This window comes from Habropoda laboriosa, unplaced genomic scaffold (assembly GCF_001263275.1).
Source record: "Habropoda laboriosa isolate 0110345459 unplaced genomic scaffold, ASM126327v1 scaffold77, whole genome shotgun sequence".
NCBI classification, from domain to species: domain Eukaryota; kingdom Metazoa; phylum Arthropoda; class Insecta; order Hymenoptera; family Apidae; genus Habropoda; species Habropoda laboriosa.
Window position 1 is genome coordinate 286,251 of NW_017100200.1, and position 27,243 is coordinate 313,493.

The window sequence follows — 27,243 nt, forward strand, 5'->3', positions numbered from 1 at the left end:
CAAGACGAGAAAATATTTGCGAAATATTTGAGAATATTAAAAAAAAAAATTCCTACCATACATTGTTTAAAAAGTTTACACAAAATTTATGGCACAAGTTGTACAATTACGCTGCTAACGATTATCAGAAATGGCAATAATAATTTTTCGCTTCAACGTAATTGAAAAACGAGTTAATTAACCGCTGCAATATTTGCTTATTCCGAACGAGGTTCTATCGACCGCCGAATTATCGTTTAAATTGTTCAAACAATCCTTTCTTCCTTCTATCACGAGAATTCCAATTTATCCGCTCCACAGTTGGTATTTATTCCCATTTCATCTTCGTCCATTCCAAACGATAATGCGTCAGAGCTGCTTCGGAAACTTTCCTCGCCTTTTTCTCAACGCACACCGACGCTCGACAACTTACAAACACGTAAACCAGGGGGCACAAAAGTGTTACCATTGATCAGCCACTCGGAGGTACACGCGTTTCTCGAATCCTCCTGCCCCCCTTTCGCGGCACAATCGCGCAGAATCCTACACGTCGTTCCCCCTGGTAAACTCGATACACGCGTCGTTTTTCACGAGAACGCTTTTTACCCGCGCGCAACTTTCATCTGCGGGAGAGAAGTTGATGGTGGAGAACGACCCGGAGGAGTTGAATGGAAATCCCTCCCGGCACTCGCCTGTCCCTTTTCTTCCTCTGGTGTCTTTTGATTCGTCTAATGGATCGTATAATGCACGCCCGGAGCTGGTGCCTTTGTCGAGATATCGATCTTATTACGAGCATCGAAGTTTCGCGGAAGTTAAACGGGACCGTGTGGCCACGTGAAACGAACCGAGATCCGGAAGTCGAGGATCCTCCGCAGTCGTGAAAAACTCGGACGCGTTCAAATCCGAGATTTACTTCTCTTCTCCTTCGAGTTTTTCTCGTACTTGTGCATCGGGGCGAATAATTAATATTGATTATCCTAGTTGGCTTTTGGGAGAGGAATTCGATTATGCATTTTCGATGATATGAATTTTTTTGTTAAACAAAGGGTTAAGTAGGTAACAAATGAAATTTGGAAGAAATATGTGTAGGAACCGAAGAATATTGAGGGACCCAACGGGAATCGAGAACCCGAGACCTTTGGCTTACCCCAGCCGAGGCTTTGCGCGTAAAAACGTAGACACGGTCAATTCGTTTCAGGCCCACTGTTCGTGATTTGCGAACTTCGCGACGCGATGCTTAATTCGACCGGTGCGCAAAGAATTCACGAACTGCTCTCGCGGCAAACTAATGGCACGAGTGCTGTTTAAATTTGTAGATGAGATTTGTGGTGGGTGAAAAAGAGATATATGTTTTACACGATAGACAAATACTGGCTGATTGGTGGTGACTGTTACTTTTTATTTTTCGTGATGTCTCAAAGTTGGTGATAGAATCTCTGATAGAATCTCTGATAGAATCTGTGTGTTTGTGTTTTTATAAGTTCGGTGTGTACCGTGATTGGTGGTCTGAAATGTGTGAAAAGTGGTGGGAGTATCGGTTGATTGGTGTTTAGGACGTGTGGTAGGGTTTGTCTGGTGGAGTCGAAGTGGGGAAATTGTTGCTAAAATTGTTATATTAGGGGATGGGAAAATCCTGAGGTCGGAAGGTGGTTTATGAGTGTAGTGCATGTGGTGTCCAGATGTAGGGTATTCGACTTTCTAAGGTAATAAAACAATTTGCTGATGGCGAGGAGAGAGACCAATTTACGGAAAATATATTATTTGTGAATATGGTAGGGCTCCATTGTTCGAGTCCTCGGTACGGTCGAACACCCACCCTACTCCGAGTCAGAGTACTTTCTGACAATATATTTTTCCAAAAGGAATTATTTGTTTCTCAAAAAAAAAAAAAAAAAAAAAAATTACCAAAGACGACGATACAAAGCTAAGGACTACGCTACTCGCGGCCCACTGTGTACCTACTCGCGCACAGAGTGGACGGCGAGTATTACTTTCCACAGTCGAAGTAATTACAACGAGACACTCGTACATTGTTTTGCGAAACTAGAAAGGTAGATCGAGGTTATTCGAAATTCAGCATGGAAATTCCCGTTGGCTTTCCTTAATTTATTCCTCCTTAGCTCTATAACGGGACCGATATAAACTTCCTGGTAGACAGCGATTTCGTTTCGTGGAATACTGCTTTCGTGCCAACGCGGCTCCTCCCCTTCGAAATCCACTTAACTTTTTTTTTCTCGTCGTATGTAAAACGTTCTTGGAGTACCGAACCGAACTAATTTCACTGTTCTTAGGTAATAATAGCGACTTCGTAGCTACTTGGTTACATAATTTCAACTACTCTATTCCATCCTTAGCGAAATATCCGAGAAACAGCTTTCCTTTATTTCTTTTCACTAGAATCCTCCAGACTCTCGAAGAAATGTTAACCTAACGTCGAGTGAAAAAATTCTAAATTCCTTGAAATTCGAAAGGAGCGCTGTAATACCTTGAACATGTTTTATCAAAGGAGCGCTTCGCCGCTCCACTTTATCTACCTTTCCATCGAAGCTGGATAAAATTTACAGCGAAAAAGAGAGAAAAAAAAGAAGCGTTGGTACCGCGAGACGAAGGGAGAAATCGATGGTAAAGCGTTGGAATTTGGAGATGTGATTTCGTAACGAGAATCGTAGGACGATGCGGTTGGCTCGCCACTGGCAGAGAAACAAAACGGTATTGTCTTTGGCGTCTTCAAAGTTTCTCCATTTCGCCAAACTACGATCGTACGTCGTCCCCTATTATACTTCATATCCCACGTGGACGATGGCCACGGTTTAAACGACATTATACGGGGGGTATACGTTAAAACGTAACGGGAAAAGTTTTCGGTTACGCGGACGGTCACGTTACAAGGAGAATAATTCGTTTCGTTTCGACGTATCCTGAAAGAACGGACACGTTTATGGAGAACGAGTGGTTTGAGATATACTTTTTGTTTATTTCTTTTTGTTATTAAAAAAGTGACGGTAGGCGAGCATCGACGAAGGAACGAACGGAAATAGGTACATACGCGTACAATATCGAGGGTGTCTTTTGAATTTTAAATCGGTACAGTCGAATTACGTGGATGCTCGTTAAGCCGAGCAATTTGCGATTCCCAGAGTAAATTCGCATCGCTAATCGGCCCGTTAATGCTCACATTACTTTCGACACTCGCGTGTTATGACGTTCCACTGGATTTCAATCGATGATTTCGGCTTTAAACGGGAATTAATTTCTCTGATACCTCTGCCCAAAAGGGTCGTGGAATTTGTCCATATTTTTGTTCAATTAATTTTCCCTCCTTTTAGAAGAAACACCGGGTACATACGCTACCGGCCAAAAGTTTCGAATCACCGAGCATTGCAATTTGCACAAAAATTTCCGGAAAATGTCAGCGACTTTGAGAATTTTTTATCGTCCGAATCAACCGATATGAGATAAATTGATAAATGTATAATTGAGATAAACTTCAGATCAATAAAAAGTTAGCAGCAGATTCAATATCGATGAAAAGTCGAAGGTGATTCCAAACTTTTGGCCGGTAGTGTATGTGTCGTTTCAAGATACTGATTATTTTTAATAATTAATCAATTAATTTAATAATAATTTTGGTGAACTTCTACCCTAATTTAAACCTTCATTTTATCTTTCAAGTATTTCTACCTTAATTTTGTAAAGCAAATAGAAAAAGAACACAGTTGAAAATCTAGCATTTTGGTGCACTTTCACCCTAACTTAAACCTTGAAAATCTACCATTTTAGTGCACTTCTACCCTAATTCAAACCTTCACTTTATCTTTCAAGTATTCCCACCTTAATGTAGTAAAATAAATTTATTATACACCTTATTAACAGAAATTCGAAAATAACAAATTTTGCAGATAAAAATTTACCCTCAATTACCCACGTTACGCGTTAAAATCTGCCTTAGCGAAAGGGTTAAGCAAAAGCACAAAATTCGAACGAAATTTTCTTCGAAGTGACCGAATCAAAATTGCAGGAATTTTTCGTACCGACTCAATGATACTTGAGAATCATGATTCTTCCCTGTTTTCGAGAAACTTTCCATCGAAGGAGACCAGTGGTGTGGTCACGCAGTAAATTAAACACTCGATCGGCAATACTTTGTTCCGCGGTTCTAAAGACAGTGGAAGTTAAGGAGGCGGAAGTTAAGCGGCATAAATCATGCGGTGACACATTTATGCCAGTCGCGCTTCACCACTTTGCTACATTACACTCGACTTTCTCAGCTTATATAAATTTCATCGTGCTGAATTCTCTCCTTCGTCGAATCGTTCCTTCTCGCGAAAGTGGCTGGTAATAACATGGAAGACATTTTCGGGTCAAAATCGTTCTATCCGAGTTTTTTCCACCACTCGCTGCTCGAGCTTCTCGCGAGCGGAATACGCGAATACGCTCGTCGAGAACTCGCGGACGCGCCAGATTTTCGCGACACGACGTTCCCTTCTCGCCAGACACTTTACTTCGACAACAGCTGCTCGCGATTACCGTCGCTTCAGCCGTTTAAATAACGACACTCGGTTGTGAACGAAGCAAGAGCCCCAGCACGAGGAGTTGCACAAATGATCTGCTCGAATTTTCGAATTAATTACATTATATATTTGTATATGTAATAATTATATATTAATACAGTAATTGTAGAATATATAATTATATTACACACTGCTGGAAAAAAAAAATTGCAACACTTTAAAAATGAAATCGAACAAATCTGAAATTCACATATTTCTTTTTTATTGGTGATTTAATGTCGCATTAACCACATTTTCACGTATATTGTTTGGGGTATCGAAAGGGAGAAATGATTAAAATTTGGATAAAAAAGGCCATTTTTCCCTGAGAGTAGCCCAACATTCGGACATTCAATCGAAATTTACATATTTCTATTTAGTTCGATAATTATACAGGGTGTTTGGTAACTGGTGGTACAAGCGAAAAGGGGGTGATTCTACATGAAAGAATAAGTCGAAAATATAGAATAAACATTTTTCGTTTGAGGCTTTGTTTTCGAGAAAATCGACTTTAAATTTTCGTCGAGTACGCATGCACCCTACTATGCCGTGGATGAATGGATCTCGACGTTCGGTGTACGGTGGCCAGCATTTTCAACAATTTTTGCATTAATAAAGTAAATCTTGATAATTACATGCTTTATTATTACTCATAAACCTACGACATATGGTCTATATCGAGATCCGTTCATCCACGACATAGTAGGGTGCATGCGTACTCGAAGAAAATTCAAAGTCGATTTTCTCGAAAACAAAACCTCAAACGAAAAATGTTTATTCTATATTTTCGACTTATTCTTTCATGTAGAATCATCCCCTTTTCGCTTGTACCACCAGTTACCACAAACACCCTGTATATCTTCGCGGTTTTCCTTTTTGCTTAACTTACATACCGCGTTTATTTGATAATTTAGAAAATAGAAAAAACATGTGATTTCCAGATTTGTGTAATCCTAATTTCTAGGTGTTGCAATTTTTTTTGGGGAGCAGTGTATATCAATTGTAGAATATACAAATGATCATTTTCGTAATTGATATAACTACTATTACTGTTGTCGTTATTTTCACTTTTTTTTATGAATTTCTTTAAAAGGAAGATTAAGTCAATGAATAAAGAACAAATTTTACCATATGAATGTGGGTTTAATTTAATTACTAAGACTCCCACACCTTTTCCTATTTTTATTTTATTTAATTTCATTAATCTTTTTAATTTTTGATACTGAAAGTGTTATCAGTATATTTGACTAAATATTCGAATTCAAGATGTACGTATATTAATATAAATAATTACATTATATTATACGTTAATGTAGGCTTCCAGGTTTAAGCCACGTTTCACTACTAAAAATGTAATTAAATAAAAAATTAATATCAGTGGACACGAGTGACGTGTATAAGCGCAAACTCAAATGGCAGGCCGTATTTTCAAGTGTCTTTCGAAGCTCGCAGTTAGTTTTAATATTAACGAAACGTTGAAATATGAAAACAATTGGACAGCTTCAATACTCCGCTTGAATTTTCTGCAGCAGAAAATTCTATTTCATTACCATCCATCGAAATTCCCAATTGTCGTTGTCAAATTGTAAATTTCATTCTTGTTTTTCTTGTACTCTTCAAGTATCGGAAATTATTCTCACAATTTCATCATTATACAAATGTAGGGATGACCGAGCGTGAGTGCGTGTCTGTATGAATGCGTTGTCTGTGTGAATGCGTGAGGGTCTATGGCGTGAGCGGTAAGGACCGGCGTGCCAGGTCGAGTGTTTGGGATAGCGCGAACGATATTGAACGAATGTTTAGTTTTAGTAATCAGGCGAGGAGTGCGTGAGTGCGTGTGTGTTTTCTTCTATGGAAAAGTGTGCATGTATGCAAGACGACATTAGGGCGAATGCGAGGGAGCGAAAGGGAGTGTGAATCCAGCGATTAATTGAGCGACATCCCTAGCGTAGCGATATAAACTATTAATAAATATATTATAGTCAAAAGTCCGTTCGAGTTCACTATCCCTCCACACAAAAATCCCCTACACAAATGTGCAATAGCAATTATCGAAGAGCGTAAGGAAACGTTATTCGTCGCAATTTCTATTTCCACACACACGCACAGAGAGGGAGAGATAGAGAGAGATTAATGCATGCTAAATGATTATAACCGCCAAACTAAAGGGTTAATTGCCTGGGTCCCTATTTTCCAATTAACGTCACCGCAATACGGCAGAGGGAAACAAAGTTGCTCCGCGACTAGCTCGATTATTGCAGATCCGTCGGTTGATAGCGCGACAATTTATGAAATTGATGAACTGTCCTAAACCGGTTGCACGGGATTCGCACGACCGCAAAACCGAGACCGATTACACACGTCCAATCAAGTCGATTTATTTATTTTGAGAACCCGCGTTACGCTCAGCTAGCGAATTGTTAATCTACCTGTAAAATTGCCAATCGTTGCGATTAGATGAAGAGAATATGGTGACTGTGGCACGAGATACGACCGCGAATTCGCGGTGAAGATCGAAATGTGTGATCGAAATCAATATGGCAGCCGTATGGTGACCGAAATTCAAAGCAGAAATCATTAGAAACGCAGATGGTTCGATTGTATCGTAATAATGTTACGCCAGAGTGAGCATTATTCGTTGAATCGTTGAGGTATCGAGCTTGATTATTTTATTCTTATTGTTGGTTTTACTAGTTTCGTTGTTCCAAATATAAGAATTAAAAGAAATTTTCGAAAGTACTTTTACAGTGTTTTTATTTCGGGATAATTTATTCGTAAAAAATTGTTCAGGTACTTGAAGAAATGTTGAATGAATAAGAGAGGATGTGACAAAATTTCATGTCCTTCATCCTCGATTGTTTCTAATAATTTTTCTTAAAAACGCTATCTAGTCTTTCTCAGCTGATTTTCCAACGAAAAGTCGCTAATCTTAAATTTTGCACACCAATGTTGAAGTATCTTAACATTTACACAACCTTCGCCAAATGGTAAATTTATATTTTCAGCAGTTTCTTATCGCAGCTTTTTCAAGTTTAAATTTATAAAAAAAAAAGTTGAGCGAATATCCCGATTATTTATCACGTGAGATAATAATGTCCAAATAATTCTGTTGTACATTTTTTTACCATTCAATACACGTGAACTATAGCAAATTCCTTCTCCTTGATTATTGTGTATAAAAATTGACGATCTGACAAAATTTAACATACGTCATCCACCCTTTAATTTCAGCCGTTTCTATATATGTTTTATCGAGTGAAAAGAAAGTTCAACCCTGGAAATATTTATTAGGTGTAAAAATGATTTCTTTCGATTATTCACGTAATTGATTCAAAGCCACCGAGTTTCTATCGCGATTACCATCGCAAGCTGCCAGAGAAATGGCAAATGTCAACAGATTTCCAATCTGTTTTCATTCCTTTTAAACGAAACTTCGATCCCAATTGATTTCCACACCTAATATTTTCTAATAATCCGGCAAAGATCTAATAAAACAGAAAACCCGAGTATAAAGTATCAGAAGTGGTTTCGCGTGATATCAATGAACCAAGCGACAAAGAAACGGTGTATAGAATTTCCCAAGAAGAAGCTCGTTTAAACAACGTCGAAACGAAAGCTGATCGCGCGGAAAGCGTTCTCGAGGAGTATGAAAATCGCGGAAGGAAGGCGCTTTGAAGAGCGCAAAGGAAGAATCGTCGCAGAGCTCGAGTTTGAAAAAGTACAAGATGCGTGGCGAAAACACCGATCTTTTATGTATACGGCGACGTTCGACGTACGCGAGTATACATCGAAGATGGTGATTCCGTTATAAATATTTAATAAGCTTCACGAGTAATGAAAACGTTTCACGGAGACAGTAGGAATCTTTGCCTGGTGGTCTCTGCCTTCTCGCCAATTAAGGAGCACGAGCAGGTTTACAGTTAGGTCCTTTGCATTTCCGTGACGTTTCTGCTCCCTACTTTCGCGTCTCCCAACCTACTAATCAATTATTCAAATGCCACAATTTCTCCCTTTCGGGAAAATCCCAAAGGAGCGTCGCGACCACAAGAATTGTTTGGAGCAACCTTCATCTTCGTTATTGTTGGAGGAAAAATATTTGAATTACGAAGATGAATCGTGGGAGAGTAGTAGATACGTTTCACAGATGTTTCCGAGGAAATTAATTTCTCAAAATCAATTTTTTGAGAAAAGTGAAGTGGAAATATTGAATTCTCAAAGAAACTCGAATATTCCGAAGTTTCTTTATAAGTTAAAGAAATGTAAAAAGTACATGAAAAAAATGTACGTTAAATAACCTGTAAGTAGCACTTCCGCAAAATATCTTTAATAAAAGTTCATTAGACGACAAAGGTTCGTATCTTCATCTTCAGAGTCCTCTTAAGTAATTAAATCATCTCTCACTCGGGAAAATAAGAAAAAATAGCTTACACCGTAAAATATTATCCAAGTTTAACGAAGAACTTGAACGAAGGATAGAAGGCAGGTTCGTCGGACGTGCAGTATTAATCGCGTTACGAGGACGTAATTAACGACGATCGAGGAGGGAAGATTAACGCTCGACACGATCTCTCTAACGAAAAGTAATCGCGGTCTGGAAACAGTCGACGGAGAGGAAGCCGTTTCGTTTCGCGAGAAGGTAAATTAATTTGCATTTAAATGAAGGCACGCAAAAACTCCGGATAACGCCGCGTGAATGGTGGACAAAGGGAAAAAGAGCCAATTAATTACGCGAGGGTCCCCTTTAGTCGAGAAGTAAATACCACGGATACCTCTTCGAGGACTTATTACCTTCTTTGTTGAACTCCTTTTATACAACGACCATTTCCTTCGCTGCTATTCATACTCTTCAAAATTGACGAAAACGACAAAATTTTCTGTCTGGACTTCGAAATTCTCGTTGAACATTTTGTTACGGCTCGCTTGAGACAAAAAGTACTCGCTGTGCACTGGACAAGAGAGTTATTATTATTCAACGTTGGCATCAAAATGAAGATACTTATGATTGAAGATCGACTATGTTTCGTGATAGTCAAATGTCTCTGACTTTCAATCGACAGCGATATTTTATTTGCCAAGTGCAAAACTTAATTAACTGATTATACGTATTGGATGGGCGTAGGGGAGAATCGTGCAGTACCGGCCAAAGCTAGATCTCGCTTATACTATTAGTTGACTGCACTATTGATGGAAAAACAAATGAATACTACAGCCCTGAGCAACGTATTCCGGCGACGTTCTTTTTTCTTCAGTATTACCAGAGTTCTAAGACGTTTCACGTTTACGCCGGTGTTCCGTACGACAAAAGTTATTTCTCATAGCTGCAATGGTTGGGCTCACGTGGAGTGTACGGATCAAGAAAATATCGATCACTTTACTTGCGATTTTTACTAACATTATTTATCACATAGACCTTCAAATCTACCAACTAAGTAGCTGGCCGGTACTGTACGACAATTTTTCGTTCGCTGCAAATTACAACTTTTTTATTTCTAAAATTTAAGAAAAACCATTTGTCCCCTTTTATCAAGCACCCTTTGTACTACAAATTACTTTTTGCAAATTTCATTTTTACCAACGTTAGCCCAAGTTATAGTACAAAATCTCAGAGTGGCCGGTACTGCAGGACTCTCCCCTATATATAGGGTGGATCTCGTGAAAACGACCTCGTAAATGAGTGACCATTTTTGCAGAGTCTTTACAGCGAAAGGGTTAAAGGTGTAGAAAGTGTGTAGCACAGGGAGGTATATTTTTTCGCCAGAGTGAAGAACCTGTCGTAGTTTAAAAGTAAAATTCGATACGCGTGAAAAGGAACGCTTTCGCTGTTCGTTGGGCTAACTGAAACGATACTACAGCCTGAGTAGTAAGAAGCACTTAGCCTAGGACGTGTTCCTATTTCGTAATGGCGCCAGAATTCTATCTCTTTCGTAGTATCGTTGTCCACGGTAATTCGCGCAACGACGTTAAATCGATTTTGCAAAGCAGCAATTCATTCCGATTGCATTTTCTCCATTACTACTCGCCAGGCTTGTTTGTTTGTAAGCAACCGCTCCTCTTCGTTAGTTCACCGTGCCATTTTCAATCTGGAAATTTCCTTTTCTTCCTAGTTTCTCTACTACCCGTTCATTCACTTCACGCCTCACGCTCTCCGGGTTATTAAATAAATGAACAAGCTTATTAACAGGCTGCGAACGAATTCTTCCGAGGATCCTATAGATTACCGGGTATCGTAATGTACGAAGGCAGCACGTGCTCCCTATATTAAAATATAGCGACGAAAAAAAGACGTTTAATTAAAAACGGATCGCCCGTTAATAGGTTAGTTTGAGCACGAACCACATCGGAATTCAGTACCGTCTTCGATTCGATATATCGCGTTGATGGTCGAGCAGGAGATAAAAGGAGCCAGTTAAATTTACTTGGAACTCGATGCTCGCCGGAATTTTTCCCTATCGAATTTCGACGAATAAAATCGAACGTTTCGAGGATGCAGCGATGAGGATTCGATGTATACAGGGTGTCTCCGAATTTATGGTGGAGAAAAATACGTCGAAAATGTAGAGTAACATTTTTTCATACGAAGATTCTGTATGAATCTATGTTGAAGATTTGCTAAGTACGCGTGTGATAAAAAAATGAAGGAATTTTTTAAGTTGTATCAGGTTGGTCCATAAGTTCATACGGTTTTTCAGTTTATTTTTCGAAGTATTGGACGTGAATTAATCAATAACGCATTCTCTGCCATTAGATACAATTTCTTCCTAACGTTCCGATGGCTTTTGGATTTTCATAGGTTTTGAATTTTTTGACAGTTTTGGATGTGAAGCAATTGTTGAACAGTTTTCGCAGTTGCACGTCGTTGCGGAAGGATAATCTATTTAGAATATTTTGGAGGGAGAGAAAAAGAGTAGGGTGGATGTTGGAGAACTTGTCATCCAAAGTCCTAAAGAGCCATTTTGTCAAATTTTACTTAAACTCATTTCGACGCTCATTTTTCCTAACCCGACACTCCGTGCTTTTTCAACAAAAATCGTTTTGTGTAAGACGGAAACGGCGAGATCGGCGCAACGCCGTACGGCAGAGCCGCTTCACTTCTTGCTCGCGAGCAAATTTCCCCTCCCGAGGTTCCCCCACTATGCGGTACGGACACGCAGAATGTGTAACATAAACCAACGGCAGTCGCTGGAGTTGTGGTGGGAGGACTCCTCGCATCCTCCTCCCATTGCGCCGCAAATCAAGCGTGACCATCTCAGTCGCATAGTGGGGGAACTTCGGGAGGGGAAATTTTCTCGTGAGCAAGAAGTTAAGAGGCTCTGCCTTACGGTCAAGCGAGCGCGTGCGCGGAGGACAAATGACTAGCGTGTCTTTCGTCGTGCTGTTAGGATAGTGACACCGCTTAGAATAGTCATTATCCTGACGCACCAGGAGGATCCTTTGGCCGTTCGAAGCTCGAACGGCTTACTCATAAGGGTACAAACCCCAGGAAAAACGAAGGGATAAAGGACAGCGTCCCCACACATTTGGAGCAATAGTTGTTTTCACCTCGTCTCGCGCACGTCATAGTGAAAACGTCCTCTGTACGTGATTCCTGTATTATATTAATAAAACCACTTTTACACACTAAGAAACGTTCTTCGAGACTCCTCTCTTCGCCGCGGAATAACAGTGCGAAGCGTGAGTACGCGAGAGAGTACATAATGCACGAGAAGCGTGGTATAACAGTGGCCTCGTGAAAAATGCGCGAGCTTGTAAAGACACCGAGAATTATCTCAATAAAGCTAAACCTAAAATTCGAATCCTAAACCTAATTTTGTTATTAGCACTGTGGCGACCAGCTGTAGTGCGGAAGCAATCATTTGCCGCGGGGACGACCAACACGGTTCATGACGTGCGCGCTAGCGAAGCTATTTTTGAGGAAACCGTTTTAGTCTGTTTTCGTAGAAACTTTCATCAACGCTCTCAATAGCAATTTGTCAGGTCATAAACCAAAGGTTGCCGAAAGGTCCGCGTACGGGCCCAGAGGCCCAGGCCACATGTCCCAAGTACCGGACCTGGAGGAAAATCCGCGGCGTCGCCAAATGCGCTACAGCGGACAATACGCCCTCACCGTAATTCGCCGCGGTCCTGGAAAAAGCGCGCCAAGGGCGCAAAGGACTAGCGGTGGGTTAAAGATGAAATTCCTGATTGGTTACAACCAATAAGTTGGGGGTAACCAATCAGGAAAAAGAGGAGGGTGAGAAAGAAGCTCGCGAGGTGACTGAGAGTCAGTCAAGCAGTCAGTCAGTAAAGTGTAAACCTCGTGAGCCAGATAAATAATAAAGACTAAAAACGAACTTACTGTGTGGGTACTAAGTAACCCAGATCACGCACTATCCTCCTATCCTTAAATACCTCTTACAGCACAGAAGGAAAAAATCCACAATAACATCAAAGAAGAAAGGAGAAGCTATATCACATTGCCGATAGATAAATGTTAGGAACTTCGTTCAATACGAAATGAAAACCGCACGAACTTAGGAACCAACCTAATAACACCATAACGAACATAATAACGTAACAAGTACTATATGTACTCACTGCATGTGAAGGATCGGCATAGGTTTGTCGGAGAACAACACGACTGGTTGTTGGAAACGTTTGTCGTGGCCACAAACTCTAGCGCCGCCTTCTAGCTGAAGCCAACCACCCTCGCACCTGTAACAAAAAGAGACACACAATTCAGTAAACTAGCAATTATTCTTTGTGGGGAATCCTTTTTAGGCAATAGTTGTAATTGAGGCGATTGATGGAAAAATGGCACACAGACTGGTGTGCTTGAATCGTTTAAGTCGACTCAGGTATGTGAAATGTAAATCTGTTGGATTTAATTGCATTACTTTTTATTAAGTAACGCGATAATGGAAAGTTTGAAATCGATTTTCTTGAAATGGCACTTTGGCGTATGTGACCATTTCTCGTCAAAGGCCACATATAACTCAAAGATCTTTATATTTCTATTTCTACGTTATACAATAAATTGGTATTAACAATTTACATTGTTCGAGCACATCGCCTCGAACGACAATCCGCGCCCGTCAGCTGGCCTCCTCGTTCGCGCGATCCCCGCGGACGTTCTCCTCGCCATCCTGGCCAGCATGCTGGTAACGGTACCGTGGGGAGAAGGACGGGGAGACTTTTCGGTTAAGACGAATCCGTTTTCGGGGAAGCCAGTTGCCTTCAAACGCGCTACGACTAAACCCTATAGATCTTCTTTCACACTCGCGAGCCCGCAAATAAAGCGTATCGGAAAGTATCGAAATCGTAGCGATTCCGATTACGAAGAATACGAACGAAACAACATAAAGACGAATAAAAGTTTATATCCAAAAGAACTAACAAACTTTTAAATTCAAACGTTTAAGAAAACGCGCGCAAATGAGACGCATGCGCAAACCGTAAGTTCTATAAATCTATCATTGGACAAAGGCGACTTTTTTGGAGCCATGGGCTAATTAATTTTAGCAACTTTCGATCAGAGACTATTTTCTACTGTCGGATGGAATTTTGCCTATCTGTAATTCGACACAAACTTCATTTCGTTGCATGTAACTATGATAGAATATTGGTCTCGTATGCATTCGTAACCTGTCTCACGAAACGATCGAATTTGAACTGAAAGGTATAGAGAACTGATTGTTTTTCGAGGTACGTCGAAATTGTCGTGTCGTGGATTTTCGGTGGACAAGCGTCGAATCGTGAAATTTAATAGCAACGAGATGTATCGACATGGTATTGGCAAGTTTGTGATCAGCAGAATGGACAATATTAGTCCTTGGCTCGGATGAGTCGATACCAATCACGCGTGGTTATGGTACTCGATACTGATTGATCCTACAGTAGCATAGGATATTGCCGATCTTTGAATTATTGGATGAAATGTGAACCCGTGATTGATCCTTCATTTTGTTATGCTATCCATCGCGTTATGCTATCAATCGCGTTAAATGTCGTAGAATATTATCGTTGGTTTATTTATTTCTAAAATACAGGGTGTATCAAATTATGCGAATTCTGTGTTTAATTAGTTATTGTGATGATATGGAAGAGTGCGAAAAAGGGATTATTGAGGAAATTCAAAATAATTTGAAACTTTGCAGAAATGTAGTTCAACTGACGCTAATAACAAAACTATTTTTTGTTTCGACAATGAAACGTTTTTAGGGGTAAAAACACCCCTTTAAAGAATTGAGTTTTCATATTATCGTGAATATTTACGAAACCTTACAAGATACGGAGAAAAAGTTAAATTTAAAGTTGCACGGTTCCTAATATCCTACGTTATGGTGCTAAAGAATCGTTTTTTCAAAATTCACCCCCATCACTCTTAATTTTCTGAAAAAAATAATATTGCGCTATTAGCGTCACTACATTTCTGCAAAGTTTCAAATTTTCTAAAATTTTCGAGCTGGCAGACTTTCCCTGTGAGCGATGTCAAGTGTCTAAAATGTTTCAAATTAAAAAAGAAAGAACATAAAATTTTGCAATTTTGGTCCAGAAATCTTTGTTACACACTGTACTGGAATTTTTTTTTTAGCAAAAGAAATTGCTATATTTTTTTGAATATTTTTCAACGACGAAATATTCCTGGTGCCCATTACTTTCCACGACGATCGTCAGTCAGACTCACAGGAATTGCTTCCTCGATCGCGAGCGACTTCAAAGGACTCGTTCCCCCTCCTCACGAGTCCTGCGTTCGCAAATGTCTGCGGATTCGAGCGGTTACGCAATGGGCAATACGTAACGGCGATGGAATCGTGCTGATTCAATCGAACTTGTCGTCTCGCCTTTCCCTCGTAAGAGGAAGACGCTGTATAACACGGCTCGGTGATTATTATCCGTCAGGATTTCATGAAATGTCATTCTAACGCCTCGTGCAATGCGTAATCGTGAAACGAACGAATTTGGAGTGTAATTTATGAAAATCTAGGGTTTCACGAAGATAGTGAATCGAGTAGAGTAGAATTTTCCTCTGTAATTTCTCAGAATAAAAAGAAGAACATTTATTTTAATACTATTTGGCGTTTTCTGTCTCTTACGAGATTAATTATTAATCTTAGATTAGCCAGTGTATGGAAGGATTAATATTAGAAATTTTCCTTTGTAATTTAAAAATATAATTTCTTACAATGGGAGAATATTAATTTCTGTACTTTCTCGCGTTTCTGTCTTTTACGAGATTAATTACTAATTTTAAATTAGCCAGTGTATCGAAGAGTAGAATTGTAAATTTTCCTTTGCAATTTAATAATAAAATTTCTCAGAATGAAAAAACCATTAATTTCAATACTTTTCCGCGTTTTCTCTCTATCGCGAGATTAATCACTAATTAAACGAATTTTCGGAAGCCTCTGGAAAGTAGCTGAATATCGATCCTTCGATATAGAAGTTCCCTTTTGCTGAAGAAGCTGGAAATTTTATTTCCTTTTAATGTAATCTTGCAAATATCTGAGAAAGGTAAGTTCTCCTGGGTGAAACAGGAAGAGTGATCGTGACCTGGTTCCAAGTTCTCCAACGCTCACTATGGACATCTCTGAAAGGGCTCGTCGAAGAGAGAGAGAGAGAGAAAGTTCGAGTTTCGTTCGAACTTGTTTACCGGAATTTGGCGTTAATTAACGAAAACGACACCATCACACCAGCCTGAGTACGATTATTATTATCGTCCTGATTATTCTGGCTAGCGAGCTTCATTTCAAATACCAGGAAACGCAATTCGATAATTGCTTCCGTTTCTTATCACACCACGAGGGAAAAAAAGAGAAAAAGAAGCGAATACCAACCGTAGGCGTCTCCTGACCCTCGACGGAATTAAGATAATTATGGAAATTAATTCTTTTGAAGTTGCCGCCGCTCTACGGTCGAGCCACCATTGGTTATTTAGCCGGTACATTGAAACGAAAGATAAGAAAAAAAAGAAGGAACGTGGTTCAATTCTAGCTGCATTTACATGATTACACCCGACCATGCAGACGCTGTATATACATTTTCGTGCAATTATACAGAAACGCGTGATAGGATTGTAAGTGTGTCGCAGGTTGAATTAGCGAAATTTCAAGTATTCGATGAAATAAATAATATTCGAGCGGGGGGGAAGATCGCTTTTCCAAATGACCAAAGTTCCAGGTAAGAAATTACAGCGAACAAGAAGGAAGCAAGGGAGGAAAGTTTGCCCCTAGTGGTTCGAGAAAGAAGAAATTGCGGCGACTGTAGAAATGCTCGCGTAGATATACACACGCATACGTACAGCGTGAGAAAGTTTCTTGATTAACGGCGGCTGCATTTAATACTTATTAACAGGGATACACTGCTATAAACTTGCATAAATTCTGGAGATTCTTTAACGAACTCTCTAAATCGTCGAACTTCAACTATTTGACTCTCTTCTATCTCTGTCTCAGGTTTCGGAACTTGTTGCGACTGACTAACTGACTCTCTTGATCGACTCGCTTCCACCAATGTACTGCACTTCTAATCTATCAGACCTGCGCAGTATATTCACTTCCACGAGAAGGTTTCCACTTTCAATCAAAGTTTGAAAGAAACTGTACTCAAGATGAAGATACACTTTCATAAGTCACGGGAAGTTACTTGCTGCTAGTAGTTTTGACGTAAGCGTAATTTTATGTTACAGTGATGCATGAAGTTAAGGTATTCAGTCTGTATCGATTAGGTTCTGAAAGCTCGAAATGTAAACGAGGTAGAATGTTTTTAATTTGCGTTGTGTTAGTTTTATGTGAACTGTTGGAAGGAAATGGAACTGTTTATGGGGAGTGTTATTTCGTGTCTTATACATTACGAATTTAAATATTTAAGTATTTTTGAAAATTTGAGAATTTGAAGATTTAAATATTTGAAAGTTTGAAAATTTGAGGATTTATGTATTTGAAAATTTATACAACTAAGTGTTTGAAAGTTTGACAATTCGAAGATTTTAATATTTGAAACTTTAAAAATTTAAATATTCAAGTATTTCAAAATTGTAAAATCTAAATTTACACTACCTTCACCCAACTCCGCCACAAATTTCAATAAATATCCATTCCCGTGTATCCCAGTGTACGGTGAAAAAAACAATGCAAACACAACTCCACGACATTTCCATTCCAAACTACCATTTAATTAACTCCCATACCTTTTCTACCTGCTACGTAAACTTTCCACGCTGCTTCACTTACAAAAAAAGCACCGCTGAAAACCAAATACACGAAGAGTGACCTGTTTGCACGAAAACGTAACCGACCTGCTGCAAAGAAAAGTGAGAAAAAAAGGATAAAGAAACAAAACGCCCCCACAAAAAAACAAAAAGAAAAACAATTTTTCCGTATCCAACCGATAAAAGTCGCGTATCCGGCTGGGGAGTCTCGTAACTCCCATCGAAACTTTTATCCGGCTAAGGATTAGCGTCGGGGAAATACGCGCGGCATCCGTGGAAGCGCGAGCAACGTCGATACGAAGCGCGGAGCTAGAAGCTCGAGGGACGGGGAATCGAATCCGCGGGCAATTAATTCAAAACCGTACGTCCGATACAACGGTGAACTATGGGGCCACGTATCCGACCCTTGATGCCGACAATAGAACGCGAGCCTCCCTGTGTACACGAGAGAACGAGCTCGTGCTCGCGCGCGCGCGCTGTATCAAGATTTGAATGAGCCAGCTCAGATATACGGAATGGTCCCAGGCCGGGTAAAGGCATTACCACCGGGAAACGCGTCTCCGGGATTGTCTCGTTGATATGTTAATTAACGTTATTGATGTTGCTACGGGTCTTGCTCGGTTCGACCTGGGACTGTCTATTAACCCTTTCACTACTATTCGCGCCTATAGACGCTTTGAAAGTTTGTTCGTATCGTGCTATTGCAGCCTTTTGGCGCACTTGTCAAATTCAAGCGTTAATTTCATCCTCTGCACTCTTCCACGTTAATTCAGTGAAACAAATTTTTAAATGACACGGCTGAAAAGGAAAGTTTGGGGCCGTTGTGGAATATTTGAAATTGCCACGCGCGTTGTGTACTAAAATTTGCCGTAGCCAAAGGGTTAAACTCGGCCGAATTTCGAGCCTGGTGTCTCCTCTCCGTCTCGCGTTCGCTGATGCTCACAGCTTGGCGGAAGGATGTAAATGAACTTGTGAATTAAAGGAGAATTTTCTTTTACTTATGTTTACAGTGTTTGTATTATTTTTTTCAGTTTTTTGGTTGTACATGAGGCTGGGTGAAAATGTGATTTTGCACAGGTGAAATGATTTTGGTTATAAAATTCTAGTTTTAACGAGATATTTGTTATTTATATATTTTGTATTTTATTTTACTTATTTTGGTTGCAAACAAGGCTGGATGAGAAAGTGATTTGGTTGCAAATGAGGTTGAACAAAAAAGTGATTGTGCATGAGTTAAATGATTTTGGTTATAAAATTCGAGTTTTAACGAGATATTTATTATTAGTATTGATATTTTATTTTAATTCTTTTGGTTGCAAGCAAGGCTGGACGAAAAAGTGATTTTGCACAAGTAACGTGATTTTGGTTATGAAATTCTAATTTTAATGAGACATTTCTTATTAATATTGATATTTTACGTGGCTTCGTATTTATTATTTGGTTCCTCCAATCTGAACATATCCCGAAAATAAAAGGGGTAATTTAACTAAAAACCATTAAATTATTAAATTTTATTTTCACTCCCATTTTAATGCCAGAACCCTGCAACGTTCAGCTATAGATTTTTGAAGATTATACGTGGCAACTAGCTAAGACTCTCACATCAGAACCGCCAGCTGCGAAAGAGTTAACCCTTTGCGGACAAATGATATAACGGAGTGAAACAAGCGACATCACGTTTCCACTTACCGAGTTGAACGCAATCCCTATGACAGCAAAAAAGTGACTTCATTATGTTTATCGTTACTGTGCACATTTTTTACCACTAGAGAGATCAGATCTGACAATCAATTTCCACGTGACACTGCAAATCTATTATACTTAGATATACATGTAACGTAATCAGTCTGTGTCCAGTATATTTGCACACTTTAAGTACACTTAGGACAATTCTAGATCTCAAAGGGTTAAAACTGTGACACTTTTATTGTGAATAATACGACGAATTTATTTTAATAAATTGCAATATTAGGAGATATATTTTTTAATAATTTACATAAAATCAGTGATTTTTGTAAGCTGGTTGATTACACTAGACAGACTGCGATTCAAGTACTGCTGATCGCGTTCTCCGCAAGACTTATGACTGATCATCGGAGAAAATTCGATTTTCCTTTCGGATCAGATGTATTTTAGATATTTGGGGCTTTCGAATTTCACGTATTTTAACAAAATTTTCTTACCGAATTCACGATTATAAATAAATGTCCCAACCCTCCTTTTCAATTTGTCTAATAACAACAATGTTAAGGATACTTAAGTTTAGACCAGGTTTACGATACGGACGCGACTCTGCTATTTTTCAGCGCTTTGAAAGTTTGTTCGTATCGTGCTATTGCAGCCTTTTGGCGCACTTGTCAAATTCAAGTGTTAATTTCATCCTCTGCACTCTTCCACGTTAATTCAGTGAAACAAATTTTAAAATGACACGGCTGAAAAGGAAAGTTTGCGGCCGTTGTGGAATATTTGAAATTGCCACGCGCGTTGTGTACTAAAATTTGCCGTAGCCAAAGGGTTAAAACCTGTAAAAAATAGCTAAAATAAAAGGATTCGTAGAAAAAACTTTATTAAGAGATTTGATTCATGCACAGTTTATTTTATGAAAACATAAGGTAATTGAATTCTTAACCCTTTGCACTCCAATGGCGCTTTTATGGCGACACGCGTAATTACTTTGGAGAAATGTGCAATTCAGACTTTTTTAACACAAGAAATACAAATAAATAAATTCGTAAACACTAAAAATCCTTTTTTTTTTTCAAGACAAAACTTTGGCTTTCCACAAGTTTCACTACTGATCTTATCAAAAAATGCTCGGAGTGCAAAGGGTTAAAGTAAAAGAATTAAAAATTGAAAACAGCGATAGCGATGAAAACAACGTAGCTTTATTCGCTGTTATCGGATATCATACGCGTTCGCTTGCGTAAGACTGGTTCGAAATCACTATCGTCGCTCGAAATATCGAATGAAACTGTGCAAAAAGGAAATTGAATTTATGTTTCTAGACCGTGTAAAAACAGAATTGGGTGTATTAACATTTCTCAACGCGTTCAAATATTGTCTCGTAGAAATGTTATCAGCAATCACGTCACCTCGAACAAGATTATCGCACACAGCTTACTCTCGGTATTCCCCGTGTAACGCAGTATTTGTTACACATTCGTGAAACGATCGAATAATTCACGAAACACTCTTATCGATCCAGTTCCAACGGTAAACCAAAGACGCAGCAGCTTCGTTCCGCAGGAACACGTTTGTTTCTCGTTTTCGCCTCGGTTAGCATTCGATGACGCGCAGTGTCGGGCTGTTTAGCTATTTTTGGCGTTTGTCGTTCACCGATGAAACGAACGCGCGTCGATTTCCGCTCCAGAAGGCACGGGGAGGGAATCGATTCAGATAGGAGGAGACGATCGACGGATACACACCGGTAGCCTGCCGCTCGTCGAGATAAATTTTCCTGCGATGCTCATCCTTGATACTACGCCGATACTCGAGTGGTCTTTCCGCTCTCTAATTAGTGTAACGAGCCAGCATACCAGGTTAAAATGTCGACTAACTGCACCGACAACAATCTTCCGTTCGAGCTCTCGCATCGGAATGATACCTGTTGGCGACGCTATTAAGAGCGGCGATGTTGAGGAATTAATTCGATCCGCCGTTTTTTACACCTTCCACCCCTCTGCTATCGATTTCAACGGAATCACGTCTACTCGGGTGTAAATACAGGCTGTTGCAAAAGTTAGCGTACCTAGGAAATCGCTTATCCGTGAAATGTCAATTTAGGGAAATTGGGGAAGGAAGTGCGACGAAGAAGGTGAAATTTAATTTATGTTTTTAAATTTTTAAGTTCTAAAGAAAAAAGCGAAACGTAATTTTTGTTTTTAAATTTTTCAGTTCTAAAAGGAAAGCAAAATTCTATCGTTCGCTAGTTATTCCTTATTGTCAGGAGGGCTCCAAACCTCTCGTAAAAGCGGAGAATTTCGAGTTTTCTTCGTGCATCTCAATAGCAATTGACGTATCATAAACCCGCGCGAGCCGAGGCACATGCGAGCGAGCGAGCGAGCGGTACCGTTACCCTGGGTTTTCCCCAGAAGCTCAGGTGGCGCGTACCTCACCCAGAACACCTCTTCCCTAAGGGTGAGCGGTTGGCGTTGGGCGTTGACCAAGGCCCTAACTTTATTGCGAGTCTTGGCCTCCCACCCAAAACTCACCCCCGTCAAGGGACCCAAATGAACGGGCAAGAACGTATAAAAGGAGTGACGGTGACAAAAAACGTGACATTGTTGTGAGAACAAATTGGCGACAAATAGAACTCTGAACTATTGTACGAACGATTACACGAACTTTGAACCTCAGGACATTGGACTCTTATATTGTATTACTGTTACATAAAAAACTGTGTTGCAAATAAAGACTTATTTGCTATATAATCAGGCTTCACGAACATTGTGGGAGCCAACAAACAACGAATTAAATAAACGTTTTAAATCATACGTTGCACCATCGGTAAAATACACGAATTGATTATTTTAGGCCACCTGCACCGCAATATTTAATCGTGACGCTTTCCGTTATATTTGTTCCACGAAATTGTCTGTTATTTAGCCGAATGTAATTCACGATTATTTTATACATTTCATTCATTTTTCTGTCAGTACAACGGGCGAGAAGGGGGTGGGGATTGAATAATTCCATTAACGCGATTGACGATTTCATTCCGACTGGCCGCGCTCGTCAAGTGGATTTCCAGACGATTGAATGGAAATTATTGCCGGCCGGTAATTAATTAGCAAAAAGTATCGCGTTGACATTCGCGTATCGCGCGTGTCGCTTTCCCCCGAATGATTTAAAGTAGCGTCGCGAACACTGGCAGGGGGAGGGTGAATGCAAATTTCCAAACTGTTCAAACCAGCGTGTGCGCCAGGCCGGGGTTCGGTGATGTTTCAACAAAACAACACTGCTGTTCCGCGAATGTTTCACTGTACAGCGTACACTCGACCGGTGTGCGGCCCGGTGTCGCGTTGGCTCGATAAAAATGTAACCGCGAAATGATTAATTCTCGGCTCTCACGCGATCTGTTTACACGATACTCTGCAGAGAACAATGTCGCGTTTGCGAGACAAAACAAGGACCTGGGGTGTAAAAAAAAGCGAACGAAAGTGTAACACCGATAACACCCAAGTCTCTGTTGTACTCCTATTGTTCCTTCGTAACTGCTACACCGTGTTTTATTCACTTGCCGCCACTGCCCCGCGAACCGTATTACTCCGCGAATCGGATAGGGTACATCGCGCGATCCTCGATTTTATCGTTGCTGTTTACTTGTGTCCGTCGATTCGAACCGGCACGCCGTAGACGCGCGTGAATGGTCGCGAAATGAGAGTACATAAATAAAGGTGTTTTAAAGGGCCACGGTACGAGTGTGAATGTAATTACGCCGCTGACCAACTATACGGCCGGGTAATTGGGCGTTAATTGCGCGTTTCGCGTGCTGCCATTTTGGGACAGGGGGACCTTTTCAAATGTTTTATCGGGACAGCAAGCGAGAAGCGGACAGGGGGAGGATTGAACGAGAGAGCGAGTGAGAGAGTGGTCGGCGAGAAAGGAAGCTTCCGTTTTATTGAAGATGATAATGCTCGCGGGAATGACTTGGGAAAACGGAAATAATTACATTCCACTTCTATCCGGGACCTTTTTTCACGGAACGAAGGACAACCGAATAAATTTTTGCGCTTATGCCGCTTCATTATTTCGCAGCTTTTCATCTTTCTTTTAAAGAGTCCTCCTCCTATCCTTTCGATTATTGTCCGCTGGGAATATCGTTCGATGAAAACGAACAGTCGCCATTTTCGCCATCCTCCTTTCTCGTCCTCGTTCGGCTTCTTCGATACCCGGTAACGATTCGGTACGAAATAAAAAGGCCAAACATTCTTGCGGGCAAGGGAATAATAATGGCGGAGAAAAGAAACCGGGACTACTTAAAAGGCGGACGTTCGAGACCTCCTTTCAATTGACTTGCAGATTACCTGCTTTTTCGTCCCTCGTTTTACCTCTCGGGTTTCTAAACACCTTGGGAAAATTCCAAATTTAATAGGGTCTTTCGTTGTACTCTTTTTAACGGTAATCACCGTTGCGGTGGAAGTTCAATTGCGCAAATTTATCTCTAAATAGACCGGAATTATTCTTCTTCGGGATTGAGGAATCTTTCGTTCTTTGATGCCCGGTTTGCTCCACTTCCTCGAAACTCGGAGCAGATATTGGGGTAACGCTGAATTTAAACACTTAAGGATCGTCGTTAAGGATAGAGGTTTGGCAAAACAGAGAATGAATGCGGAAATGGAGAAAATAGGGCTATTTAAGGGTTTAGGGAAGATGGACAGGAGTGTTGGAAGGTGAAGAGTCCAGTAGGAGTAATAGTGAAAGTGGATGACTCGTAAATACAGATAAAACTAAGATTAACAAAGGAACTTCGGTAACCTGAAATGTTCGATTTTTTTGAAACTTTGTGGATTTGTAGGGGACCTCGAGAGAAGTATCGGGCAATTTTTTCTTGGACCCAATTTCGGTTCTTCGGGGTGAAAACAGCCCTTGAATGAAGATAAGTGTTACCATATTTCCCTGTATATCTTTAAAACTATAGTAGATATAAAAAAATGTTTGTAGTAAAAATTAAATGGCTTTTTATGCCTTACAAGACTGTGCTATTAAATTAATAAAAATTCTTCTTTTAAATAAAAAATCTTCCACTACCGTTGTGAAAAATTTTTTATTTTTTATCATATCGAAAAATATGTCAAATAAATGTAAAAAAGAAAATTGCCCGATACTTCTTTCGAGGTCCCCTGCAAACCCACAAAGTTTCCAAAATATCGGACATTTCGTGTTCGATCGAGAAATCTTTGACAATTGTGTAGAGTTTGTTGGCTTTCGTGATCGAGACTGGGGCAAGTGTAATTTCAGATAAAATATATTTAACAGCAAATAAGGGAGTAAATTTTGAAAAAGAATGTTTTTCGAAAATTCTTCGAATTTAATTGTTTCCATATATTGTTGCTTTCGTTAATATTCACGATAATATGAAAGTTCGCAATATTTTTGAGTTAGTGTTCTCTCAGTTTTCTCAAAAAACGGTGTCGTTCCTATTATCGTTAATTTTTTTTAATCTTCAAGTTGCCAAACTTCTCTCGTCAGTTCGAAACACTCTTCTTCGCACCTCTCTATCTCAAGTATCCTCCATTCACCCAACCCTCGTTCCAAACAGAACATCTCCACAAAATTCTATCACTCTCACAATTCCAATACCGTATTCAAATAATCCTACAAACGCGAGTAAGTAGAAACAACCTTTTATTACATATTCACCGGTGCTTTTCTCGGCCATTGGCAGCAAAACAGTTTTGAAAGGTGTACAGCGCATTACCAGGCTCAAGAACCAGAAACCTCAGCTCGAAGAGCAACGAACCGGAAAAACTCTCGTCTCATTTAAACGGCGAGGATTGTCAACGGCACAGCGTCGAGTGCAATCTAAGAGAATACGAAGAGATATAAAAGACGACGCGGCAAGAAGTGGCTGTCAGTGCTGTGGAGAAGCGCGAAACGACGAGGGCGTATCGCAAGAAATGAAACGCGATCGTTTCCCAGCTGGATGACATAAACAATTGGAAAGATTCGCTGTAATCGTGCAAAGATCCGAGAACCGGAAGCTTCTTGCTCGCGTGTAACGCGCAGGACTCGTTACGTTTCACTTTAGCGGGCTGGATTCGGCATCGCGTGTCCAACGATGAAAGCGTGAATCTCTCTTCTCTTTCTCGTTGTCCGGGTAGGAGGGCAGCAACAACAACGATGGAAAAATGGAGAAGGTATAGTGGGTCTGGCCAGGTCCGACGAGGTATCCCCAGGAAATTGGACGCTTTTATTTCCCGCGATCCTCCCAGATGCACTTTTCCTATTTCTTTCTTTCTTTCACCTTTCTCTGTGTACGTGTATCTCTCTGTTTCGTTGCTCGTTTCCTCTTGTGTCGGCGTGCAGCGTCGTCCATCAAACGAAGTTAACCCGCGACCGAAAAGTCCATTCGATTTCCCGTAGTCGCGATGCCGTGTGTTTGCGTGCCGTGTCGCGCCGATGCCTTCGAAAGAATGCAATCTTTGTTTCGTTTGGCCCCGATTCGATCGCGACGCGGAAAATTAAACGGGACCGGGACGAGATGGAGTTCCATGGTAACGAATCGATCTTAGCGTGTTTTATGGGAACAATGGTGAAATGATCGGGGATGATGGATTTAACTACTGCGATTTGTACGGTAGTTGTGTTGTGGTGTTTTGTTCTGCGTTCATTCTTGGAGATTGTGTAAATTTTGGTGTGTTGAAGTTGGTGTTATTAATGGTAATTTGTTTAAGAAGTGAGCAATCATTTGCAGAGAGATATGTCGTCCATGACACGTAACCATTTTTTTATTTATTTATTTTAAGTTGCAAAGTTTCATCTAAATAATGATTGAAAGAACGTGTGGAAAATGGAAAGGCTTGAGACATGTCCAAAGCATTTATTTTAAGTTAAAAAAGTTTGGTCTAGATAATGGCAGAAAAAGTGTGTAGAAAATGGAGAAGCTTGCTCCAAAGAAAAAAAAAAATGGAGAGAAGAGGTAAAGGAATGAATATGAAAAAATAAGTAATAAACAAACATAAGCTCCAAATGTAAAAAAATAAAGTATTAATAAAGTGTTTAATCGAATAGTGCCCCTAAACCAAATGAAACGTTCCTAGGAAAACCATTTCGACAATTTTAGCCCTCTACCCCTATTATTAAGGTAGTTACAGACCTAATCGTAATTTCCAGATCATGCTTGATTTCTTTTGTTCTATCCGCCAAAAGGTTACGAAAAAAATCTGAGATACTACAGCCAGAGTATTACATATCCGAGAATTTTTTCAGATTTTTTCAATGAAAAATCTATTTTTAAAAAAACATTTGAAATGCCAATTTTTCGTGAACTACGTTCACATTTTCACAGTAGAGGCTGCCTGTAATGTTTGCTAACTCATAATTGTTTCATATTTTTTCAAAGCAGCGTCATAGTAAATTACAATCGCGTAATACCTTTGTCCTAAAACTTAAAAGTTAATCCCAAAAATAAACTCTAAACTTAAAGAAAAATTACAGCTATCCCGTGCCGTGAATGGCGTTTAATTTCAAGGTTCACATATCGAGCATCAAAGTGGCAATTAAAACTCGCGAGCCTCGTGGGGTGTTAATCGCACGGCTGTCCTAATTACACGCTCACCGTGGCTTTGGCCACGTCTCTCCGGATGCATTAAGAATTTCCAGCGTCAGGGGTCGCGCGTACACGAGAAAGTAGCACGTTTTTGAATTATGCAGCCGAGATTTCACGGGGACGCGGTGTTTCGCGGACCTTGTTCCACCCCCTAGGGGATATCGCCGCGCTTTCGAGCAGGAGTTGCGAAACACTCCGCCGCAATTTGGAAGCTCTTGTCTCCGCGAGTCCCTTGTAATCGTGCCGTTGGCGCCCAC

The 27,243-nt window shown here is 40.1% G+C and overlaps 1 protein-coding gene across 1 annotated transcript in view; it reads right to left on the minus strand.

Annotated features, from left to right (window-relative positions):
• LOC108570387 overlaps positions 1 to 27,243 on the minus strand; it is a 147,064-nt gene that overhangs the window by 58,743 nt on the left and 61,078 nt on the right. Inside the window, exon 4 of the mRNA XM_017932246.1 lies at positions 13,104 to 13,220. Coding sequence (XP_017787735.1) covers positions 13,104 to 13,220 — 117 coding nt within the window. The remainder of the gene's footprint in view (positions 1 to 13,103; positions 13,221 to 27,243) is intronic.